The sequence below is a fragment of the Papaver somniferum genome, chromosome 4, assembly GCF_003573695.1.
Source record: "Papaver somniferum cultivar HN1 chromosome 4, ASM357369v1, whole genome shotgun sequence".
In the NCBI taxonomy this organism is placed as follows: domain Eukaryota; kingdom Viridiplantae; phylum Streptophyta; class Magnoliopsida; order Ranunculales; family Papaveraceae; genus Papaver; species Papaver somniferum.
This window is the reverse complement of record NC_039361.1, coordinates 160,546,429-160,557,489: the sequence shown is the minus strand read 5'-3', so window position 1 is coordinate 160,557,489 and position 11,061 is coordinate 160,546,429. Positions and strand designations below refer to the sequence as shown.

The 11,061-nt window shown below is 37.0% G+C and overlaps 1 protein-coding gene across 1 annotated transcript; it reads right to left on the bottom strand.

Annotated features, from left to right (window-relative positions):
• Positions 1-2,942: 2,942 nt before the first annotated feature.
• On the bottom strand, positions 2,943-6,475 carry LOC113271756 (fructokinase-like 2, chloroplastic). The gene is made up of 5 exons (XM_026521662.1): positions 6,257-6,475; positions 5,402-5,739; positions 4,335-5,239; positions 3,537-4,008; positions 2,943-3,438 (listed from the first exon to the last, which is right to left on the bottom strand). Exons 1-5 carry the CDS (start codon positions 6,295-6,297, stop codon positions 3,209-3,211), a joined length of 1,986 nt encoding a protein of 661 aa, XP_026377447.1. The 5' UTR covers positions 6,298-6,475; the 3' UTR covers positions 2,943-3,208.
• Between the last annotated feature and the right edge of the window lie 4,586 nt (positions 6,476-11,061).

The window sequence follows — 11,061 nt, the reverse complement described above, 5'->3', positions numbered from 1 at the left end:
TTGTTTTTCTGCTACGTTAAAGCGTAGCAGTTTGAAAGAGCAAGTGAGGCCTTGTTAGTTTCAAAGGAGCGTGAAGAGGAGCCCTGTCCAAAGTGACGCTGGGATATCCAGGGTATCCTAAGTCATGGATAATGTCATGCATTTCAGTCGAATTTGTATAAGATAGTTGCAAAGTGATTGAAGAACACTTAGTCTACAGTAAGGCTTGTTGGATTGCAAGAGTGCAATGTCAGTCGGAATTGAAGGCAGTAAGCTAAGTCATGCATATCAGGATTATATGTTGGTTGTTTGGCGAGTACACTTAGGCACAGAATGGCTGGAGAAAATATTTGTGATGTGGATGTACTCAGATGTGGAAAGTTGGCTTAGGTTGTAGCTAGCAAATACTGCTGAATTTCAGAGAAGTTATGAAAGTACATAGTAACAGATTGCAAGAGAATTTGGGTGTTGAGATATGAATGAAATGGATATTGAAGAATAGTCGACGATGAAAAAATGAAGCTGGAATTCATAGGCTTAATGGAAATGCAAACAAACTAAGTGGTGGCGTAAAGTACTAGGAAGAAAATTTTTGGCAAGGTTAAAGGCCAAACAAAGTTGTTGATTTCTGAGAGTGGCTTAGATGCATACAAGGCCAAGTGAGTTCAGTGGATCTTGAAATGATGTTTCATTCAACGAGGACGTTGAATGGATTGGGTGGGGGAGGTATATAACATGCCCCAACAGTTAAGCGCAATTGTTGCGCGTTACTGAGATTGTAGCCTGGCTGATGAAGCTGCACATGCCGACAATGTAGCGACATCATGGATAAGATAAGAAAGGGATACTTAGCACATGTAATACTATGCGAGTGTTGCATATCCTTATTTAGAGTTAGCCAAGATCAAGGATAGAATGAAGGATGAAATGCAAAGTCATGGAATGACTTTGGCATCGTTCCAAGCATTGTCCAAGGCTTGGACAATGCATATGCAACAGTGGCGTTGCCAAATGTGCCATTGGAGATTAATTCTCTCCAAAAAGGATGCAAGTGATGCAAATGAAGTATGAAGTTGAACTAATCAAGTCAAGACTCAATTGGCGTGATATTTGGATGTTGGCATCCAAATGAGCTAAGTGCGTAGCGGACTGAATGTAGCGCAACCATTGCTGAATACTTGGCAGAAGTGCAAGTTGAATGAAGCGCAACCATTGTCGGATACTTGGCATAGGCCAGAAGTGAGTAAAGCACAATCATTGTCGAACATTGGCATGGGCCAAAGCTAGTGCAGCGCAATGATTGTCGGATTTGAGTTCAAGCTGTCAACTACGTGTGTGTGCGCGCATCACACGCATGCCAAAGTGAAAGAGCAAGTTAGAGAGGGTTATAAAGTAGCTTTATAACCGAGTTTTTCATAACCTAACCGCTTAGGACAAGTGTGGCGCCATTGTGCAAGCCAGCATCAAAGATAGCAGTTAAAAAGTGATTGTGGTTGTTAGAGAAATTGCGTATGGACAAATGGTTGTTCATAGGCCGTGCAACTGTGTTGCATACGGATTGGCCTGGTTCTTGGCATTATAAATAGCCAGAGAACCTTTGCAATGAAAGAGTTCAAGTGTTGAGGAACCACATTGCAGTAGAGAGTGAATTTGTGTTAGGTTTAGAGAATAAGCTTGTCAGTCCATTGGTTGGATTGATTTTGTAATCTTCCCCTTAAGCTAATAAAAGAGAGTTGGTGGATTATATGTGCTCCTTAGTATTCTGTTGATTCGGTAATACTCCATAATTTTGTGAAGCATAAACATGGTAGAAACCCCTTTGTAGTATGAGCTACATTGCTGGTAGAGAAAATCTAAGTTAAGTCTTTCGTTGCTTAACACGGTGAAGTTGGTTGTTTGTGTAGGTGCAAACTTATAAGGATGAAATACGAGTGGGTGATAAGTGATCACCGAATCATTATATTGACGGGTCATAGTTGCGCGAAAAATTGCTTGGAGTATTCGCAGGTGTGACACCTAGCTAAGTCACAGTTCATAAAAACATGAGCAGGATTTCTTAAACCCGAGCACAAAAAGGACATTCATCTGAGACTCCAGGAATCCTTGCATTAAAAATATCTCTAGTAGGAAGAAGACTAGAGACAACCTTCTACGGAAATTGTCTTTGTAGAAGTCAAAAATTAATTAACTTCACAAACCAGAAAACTCACTTATTCTTGAAACATGCATGACACGGTAAAACATGTACTCCTTATTTGTAAACTCATGTGAAAATGGGACTTATAGTTTAAACATTCACTTGAAAAACAAGTACGGAGCAAAAGGTTTAGGGGTCAAACCATTTTAAACATTTAAAACCAAATTGTTTTCCCTACACTATGTAATTTAGGTTTTGGAAGAATGGATTTTGTTTTTTCTGATAGATTTTTTTAAATGGGTGTAAATCTTATTCTGATGAATATCTCTCGATCAAGCATGCTTGCCAAAATTCCATGATTTTTTTTATTTTAAATTTGTTTTTTTTTCTTTTCTTTTTTAAAGAAATTGAATTTGGATAGTTGAATGATGCTGCTTCTATTATATATAATAGTTACTAGTGTGAAGTCCGTGCTGAATTAGTAGATCTGTAGTTTGAATTTGGAAAGTTGATTATGAAAAAAAAAAATATATATATACATATATATATATGAACTCAAACATACTTAATAACTTAAAGAGTTATTGATTTTTGAATCAAATCTTTTTACTTCCCTAATATGTTCTTGTTCATTTACTGGTGTGAAAATGGTAATATTTTTCAATTGTGCGGATATGCCACATATGTCTTGTTCATTTACTGGTGTGAAAACGGAAATATTTTCAATTACGCGGATATGCTGCTATTGGAGCTTACTGTTACTAAATTTTGATATCTAATTACGTGTGTATTGGTGGGAAATTGGAACCCCGAGCACAGCAGAACATAGGATCACAGAAATGCTACTTAGGATACTTCAAAATAGGCTGCAGCTGTACCATGGCATAGCATGGCATACTTTCAAAATTGGAATTGCCTTACATAGGATGACTAAATACTACACCTTCTAAACCCAAAACAGAAGACAAGACTACATACACACCCTTTTTCTTCTTTTTTACAAGGGATGATTAAAATCCCTACCTGTGACTGAGTACAACTACAACAACAACAACAACAAAAAATCTACAAAACTTTGGTTAATAGTTTAAATCAACTACTTGCAGGTTCTAGGGTCCGATATTGCATGTGTGTTATTGATCTTGTGCCATTTTCATCAGTACATAAATCTTCATCCGTATCTTCTTTTGGAGGGAAACCACGTGTTCGTGCTAATAACCATTGATCAATGACACCACAGTCAATTGCATAACTAATTGTGTGCTCTAGGTATCCTGTATCGGTAATAAGATGCGGTTGGACAGCTAACATTCTCATGAGTCCTGGAGATTGATAAAACAAGTTGTTCGCAAATTAAAATCTCAATAAAAAGAGAAGGCTAAGAAAGTGCCAGTTAAAGAGAGGTTTAAGAAACATATACCTGCCACAATACCATCTCCTGATTCTGACATGTCACATGTGAAGGGGGTTATAGGTGGATCCTCCATCCCATGAACCGAGCCATTGTTATCCTTGGTATAGTAGTGAATCTTAGAAGTCCCGTTTGTCACAAACAAAACCTTCAGATTTTCATGCCAAAGAGGCATGACCATGTCCTGCTTGTGATGTGCAAATTTAATCTTGTCGTTGTCTTTGGTATCAAATTTCTCTAAAGGCTTCATCCCACAGAGAAACTCAAGTTCTTGCTTGGTAACCTCAATAATGTCAGCCAGATTCCAGGCTTGTTGTATAAACATCTTAGCTTCCTCATTAGACTTCCATAACGGTAATGGAAGGTTTAAATCGAAGAAAATATCCGAGCCTAATTTCCTCGCAATTCTAATGGCTCGTAATGTAGTAGACCTCATATCTTTGTCCAGCAGTGATGACGAGTTGAAGTAGAACATCTTAGCCTGCATAGATGGACGGTCTTAGAGGTGATTAAATCCTAGTTAAGTGTTTAAAACCGAAGACAAATTTTGTATATTAAGCACTACAGTAACCTAAATCCTAACATACTTAGCAAGATAATACCATTTCTAATATCTAATTTCACTCCTGAACTTCCAGGAAACAATGTAGGCCTTCAGCTAGAGAAATACTCATTGCAGATTCTGATTGGACAACTAATAGCATTATAGTTTAAGCACCAATTGCGGATATAAGTTCAGATTGACTACTGCAAAGAGAAAATGTGAACCATTTTGAAAGTGCTGAGGATAGGAAAGTGTTGTTTTACCTCTTTCAGCACATCGATGTTGATTTCGGATTTTGATAACGAGTCTTCAGCGCATGGTTTTACACACATCCCTCTCAACCGTCCCGTTTTACTAATCTTCATATGTGATACTGCTGTAAGTCTTTTAGAGTCCACATTAATTGATCGAGTCTGCACGTTGTGCATATTCAGATAGTACAGCATCCCTTTACCATACTCATCATCGCCAAGTTTTCCCATGAACTCGACTCTGCCACCTAAGTTTGCAAGAGCCACAGAAACACTACTTGCTGAACTTCCAGGGGCCCTTACAAATTTTTCTGGTGCCCACAATGCGTCTTTCATCCTTTCATGGATCTTATGGTCTATGAGTCTGTTTGCCGGCTGGCCAGATGGTATAAAGGCATGTTGAGCGGCTCCATAGCAACAAACAAGAGGGGGCCAGCTATATGAAAAACTAATATCATCTTCTTCACCTTGTGGAATATCTAAGTCACCCTCGTTGTCATCATCAATGTTTGCGGTGAAAGTAATGTCTTCATGATCACTAAACTCCGCATCACTTCCTTCATCATCCAAATTGTCAATCTTCTTTGTGGACTTCTTCCGACTGACCTTCTTGACAGTTTCCTCATCATCACTAAGTTCTACGTCAGATCCTTGAGCATCAGTGTCATTAATCTTGTTTTTGGTTTTTCTTCGACTGACCTTGACAGGTTCCTCATCATCACTAACATCTACATCACTTCCTTGATCATCCATATTTTCGATCTTCTTTTTGGATTTCCTTTGCCTGACCTTCTTGATAGGTTCCTCATTATCACTAAGTTCTGCATCACTTCCTTCATCACTCTTCTTTTTAGACTTCCTCCGAGCGACCTTCTTCTCAGAGGTCTCACCGTCTGAGCCAAGGATTGACGTTGCAGCTGTATATTGATTCATTTATGCCATAAGCTTATCAATGAGGTCAAGTTTCTAAGAATCAAAAAAATAAGAAGGCATGACAGAAACCACATGGTTATCAAAACATATAAATGTGAATTGGTCCTCGGATTCGAAAAGAACTACAGGTGATAGTTACACGATACCTTTTTTTCTTGTACGTTTAGCAGTCGTCTTAGAATCTTCAGTAGATGGAACTGCACTAGTATTGTCGTCTTCAGCAACATCACTAACAATAGCTGAAGCAGAAGGGTCTTGTTGAGTCTCCGAAGTTGTTTTCTTCTTACTTTTTCTCGGAGCTTTTTTAGAAATCTTAACTGAGTTTTCAACTTCAGTGTCTCCAACATTTCCTACATCTTCAACTCCTGATTCTACAGTTTTCTTTTTAGAAACGGCTCTAAGGAGCCAGCACGCCTTTCGTGATTTGAAGTCGTTAAGACGAACAAAGCTTGGTGTTATTAAGATAGGGGACTTTGACTGCCACCTACAAAAAAAAACAAGGAATCAATCACACCATTATATACAATGGCAGCCTTGTGCACCTAGATGATAGATTTTGAGCATTCGCTTAGCTAGAAAATTAACATACATTCTATCCTGACTGCTAATTCCTCTTCGCTCTTATAGGAAATTTTCCATTGATGTTTGAATAAGAAATAGGCCAAAAGAAACTAAACCAGACATGGCTAGCATTAGAACAAACACATATGGTCCATTAACTAGAAGAAATGAATTCACAGGGGATAAGATAATACCCTCAATTATTTCTATGGACATGTATAAATCTTAACATATGAAATCATGCTTTTGGAAGTCTTACCCTAAATGGGGTGGTTCTCAAAACATCCTCAAATATCACATACAGAAATCCCAACAAAATTGTCAAAAAACCACAAATTTTCAGAATTAAAATGAAACCCAGTGTTCATTTTTCCCTGGATAATAGTTTATATTAGAAGTGAGTGCAATTAATAGAAAGAAGAGATGAAAAGAAGACAGACCTGGGTAATAGAAAGGTGGGCGAGATTATGAAAGAAGCCATTGGAGAAAGTGATTCAATTAATGAGTCTGCTGTAACTTATAAGAGTCAACATTTTTACGCCATTATCACAGGGAAGAAAGAAGAAGAAGAAGAAGAAAATTTCTTTTTATTTTTTTGAAGCAAGGAAGAGAAGATGAGAGGAGGGTTTTAGAGCTGAGAAAAAAACCAGGCTATACAAGGTTTTATCAGTTCAAATGACTGAAAACGTCACCATGGCATATCCAATTATAACATACGCCCTTCAGAATGCCCTTTTAACTCTGGACATTTTAGTCATTGCGGAACCTTATCCAGCTTAAAGGTAAAAGGCAAATGCTTCTAGGAATGTGGCAACTTGAGTTAACTGAGACTCTTGGGCTGTGCATGATGCCATGGTGTGGTGCATGATACAATGGGTTAGCTAAAAGCTATGTTTAACTTTGGAACCCCGTTATCACCATTATTTTTCTTATATATTTTTTTTAAGAAGGAACATTCTCATTAATGGAAATTCGAGGTTACAATGAGTTTAAGATCGAAAATAAGAGAATACAAAGTAATAAGAACATACCGTAAAAGTACAATGCCGAGAAATCTGACAAGAGGAAATGGAGGATTACCGGAGTAAGACAAATACAAGTATGAATAAGATCCGATTAGTTCGGAAAAATCATGGTTTTTCTCGGAGTTAAAATCCAACCATTTAGTTTGTTTTTCTTCTTTAAAAAGATGTGCTCCAAAAATAGGAATGATTTGCTCTAATCTCTTGTAACTACTGATGAAGCTTCCGTCGCCAAAAAAATCTTGATGAAGATTTCGTCGCCGGATAAGTTGACGATGAAGATTGCGTCGCCGGAGACAACATCGATGGAGATTTTGTCGTTGGAGAGCATCACCCAACCCAATAATCAAGAACCGCCGTTAAAGAGAAGATAAACCTCAAAAGAGTAGATAAAACCACCATAATGGTGTAGGTAAGTAAAAAAACATAATAAAAACCAAGTTAAAACTACTAAGTAACCTAGAAAGCAAGAAATAATGAAGAAATCTGCTCACATCCGGTCCATGATGGACCAGATCTGAGCAGAGAAGACTTGTGTTGATAATTCTGTTGAATAAGAAGCAGTGAGAGAGAGAAAGAGGAAAAAGAGTCTAGCCCTAATAAATAGATAATCAGACTAATTTTGATAATCAGCACCATGCTAGAAATATATGAGGTTTGTTTGTTATTACCACTCCTGGTAGTTAATTTTTATTTTTATTTTTGGACTATATTTGATAATCAACTTCATGCTCGACTAATTCTGAGTTTGGTTTGTGGCTTGTTCTCAAAGTCATCCTCGTGTTGAGCTAGTTCTCAAACTTAGCCTAATGCGAGACCAATTTTCAAAAGTAGTCTGTGTAGTAAACAGTTTCTGAGAAAAAATGTCTTTCAGGCTCATTTGTGGAACGAGCCCGGTTAAATATGGCGTTTACCATTTGTGAATGTTATATATGGCATTCAATTCATCAATATCATATATATGATACCAATTGAAAAAGAGGGGGTCTAACAACCACACCCAATATTTCGCTTAGCAATCTGCATGGACTAACTCTAATATACTTTCAAGAGAATGAACTAGACAATCAGACTCAATCTTAAGAAAAGTATATCAAAAAGTTATATCTTAGTTTCTCAATTCAATCTGCAATCAAACAAATAGGAATCTACGAGCCCGGTTGAATACAAGAAATAACTTGGACGGTATCAGAAACCAATATCCAATTGTCAATCAATTTAGTCAACAACCAAAGGTTGGATTCACAATTGATTGAACTTATGCACAACCTGTGATATTTCAATTATATAAACAAATTAATATAATGCGGAAAAGAAATAACACAGACACCAGAAATTTTGTTAACGAGGAAACCGCAAATGCAGAAAAACCTCGGGACCTAGTCCAGATTTGAACACCACATTGTATTAATCCGCTACATACACTAGCCTACTCCAAGTTAACTTCGGACTGGAATTTCGTTGAGCCCTAACCAATCTCACATTGATCAATATACAGTTGCGCTCCTTACGTTCTGAACCCCAGCAGGATTACGCACTTGATTCCCTTAGATGATCTCACCCACAACTAAGATTTGCTACGACCCAAAGTCAAAGACTTGATAAACCAATTTGTATCACACAGAAAAGTCTATTGAATGGATAAATATGTCTCTCATAGATAAACCTATGAGTTTTGTTCCGTCTTTTGATAAATCAATGTGAACATGAAAAAAATTGATATACCAGACTTATATTCCCGAAGAACAGTCTAGAAATATCAATCACCTCACAATAATCTTAATTTTATGGTAGCGAAACAAGATATTGTGGATTCACAAACGATGAAAAGAATATGTTTATGATTACTTTTTATTTTGCCTATCCGAGATTAAATCTCGAGCGAATCTTAGAGAAGATAGTACTCAATCACGATAGAAAACAGCAAGATCAGAACACGCAACTATAGAGAAAATAGTTGGGTATGGCTTCACAATCCCAATGAAGTCTTCAATTCGTTAACCTACAGGGTTTTGGGAAAACCTAAGTTTAAAGGAGAATCGACTCTAGTCGCAACTAGTATCACACAGGAGGTGAGGGGATTAGAGTTTCCCAGTTGCTAGAGTTCTCCCTTATATAGTCTTCAAATCAGGGTTTGAAATCAATGTTACCTTGGTAACAAAGCATTCAATATATTCACCGTTAGATGAAAACCTGATTAGACTCAAGCTAATATCTTTCAACTGTTAGATCGAATTTAGTTTGTTACATACAAATGAAAAGTGACTTCATTTAGATATGGGTAACTGTACCTAAACATGTACACCTTTGTTGTCTCAACAATAGTTAACCGAAGTTAGCCATATGAACACTTTCATATCAACCGCATTCATCTTAACCATAACTAGTTAAAATGACTCAAATGAAACTAGTTCTAGAATTTTTCAATTGTTTATATTCTCATAGAAGTATACATGACACAATTGAAGAAAAATCGATTTTGATTCACTCGAATCAAGTCATGAAAATTATAGCCACGGTTTTCAAAAGATTGCATTCCTTATTATATAAATTTAGTTCATGAACAAATTTATTTTAGAACATTATCCACTCAGGTATGCAAACGGGTATGCATACCTTAGTGTCCGGACTAAGTATGGGTTCGCCAGGTTGCGAACGGGTACCCATACCACCAAACTCAATAGAAATTCCCGGACCTGAACCTCACACCAGTACGCGTACCAGTATGCCTACAAGGTTCCCGGGCTTTCACTAAACCAACCAATACGCATACGGGTATGCATACTATGATTCCCGGACTTGGACTACATATATGAAAGTACGCATACTATGCTTATATCCAATTGTTCTAAACTCTCATTTCAACCATTGAAACATTCTTGGAAGACGACAATAGCTGTATCACACGAACTATTAGCTTCAAAGCAATTTTCAAGTGATCGAATGATCAATATGAAATATTCTGAGTCTACATCAAATGATTGTCTCATACAAATCATGTAAGATCTTACAAGGCGATTTTCACATGATCCTCTTTTGACTTTCGTCAAGAATATAAAATGAAATTGGTTAAAGCGAAAGCTTACCAACACATATTTCGAGAAATATGTAAGCGGGTTAAACTCAGCTCGAAATATCAAATGTGCATAACTGAAGTCTATATAGATGTATGCTTTTGTCTCAAATAGGAGATAGAGTAGATAGACTTTTGAGTGATAGATGAGTTCAAGTATTCACATACCTTTTGTTGATGAAGTTCCACAAGCTCTCCTTAGTAGTTATTCGTCTTCAATCGATGAACGTTGTGAAGTCTAATGCTCAACTACACTTTCCTAATCCGAGACTTAGCTATAAGTAGATTAGAAATAAAGAGTTATAGTTTTGGAAACTAATCTTGACAATTACAAGCTTGAGATAGAAACGCTTGCGAGTTCGACCGAGCAGTGCTCTAACAATCTCCCCCTTTGTCAATTTCAGTGACAAAACTATCAATACATATGGAATACAAAATAAATAAACTTTGTAGCTTCTCATCCAAATGCTTGATTTCCTTGGTCCTTCAACACTACTCAAAATCTTCGTCACTTCCAAGTACTCCATTGATTATGAACATGTTCAACGCAACATCATAGTTGTTGAAGATCCGTAGCTATAACAATGAGAAAACAGTTGCTCTCGATCATTTTTATACAGTGTCATAGCTAGTATTACCACACAGCATCAAAGTCCAATTGTATCACAACTTTGAAAACAATACTATGGTGATATGTATCACTCCCCCTTAGTCAATACTTCATCTCACATGAAAACCACCCCCCTTTACATAATGATCCATAAACAATATGTATTTGTAGTGTGAACTACACATTAATTCTCCCCCTTTTTGTCAATATAAATTGGCAAAGGTAGGAAAACTAGCGGGATCCTAATGAAATTTTCATAGAGATACTTCATGACCAAAAGAGAACATATCAACTTTGTTTCGATGATTTCACATAGCCGAAACTAGTGTATTCATCAAGGAGTTTATAAAGATACAAGAAAACTCCTTACGTCTCTAAACCCCAGCAGGATTCTACGCACTTGATTCCCTTAGATGATCTCACCCACAACTAAGAGTTTCTACGACCCAAAGTCGAAGACTTCATAAACAAATTTGTCTCACACAGAAAAGTCTATTGAGATAGATAAATCTGTCCCCCACAGAAATACCTATGAGTTTT

What these genes read in the sequence shown, in the direction of transcription:
- LOC113271756 (XM_026521662.1), bottom strand. Translation starts at nt 6,297, where the DNA reads ATGGCTTCTTTCATAATCTCGCCCACCTTTCTATTACCCAG. An exon ending in ACATCGATGTGCTGAAAGAG is followed by an intron (nt 4,009 to 4,334) that starts GTAAAACAACAC and finishes CCATCTATGCAG; the next exon opens with GCTAAGATGTTCTACTTCAA. An exon ending in AGGAGATGGTATTGTGGCAG is followed by an intron (nt 3,439 to 3,536) that starts GTATATGTTTCT and finishes ATCAATCTCCAG; the next exon opens with GACTCATGAGAATGTTAGCT.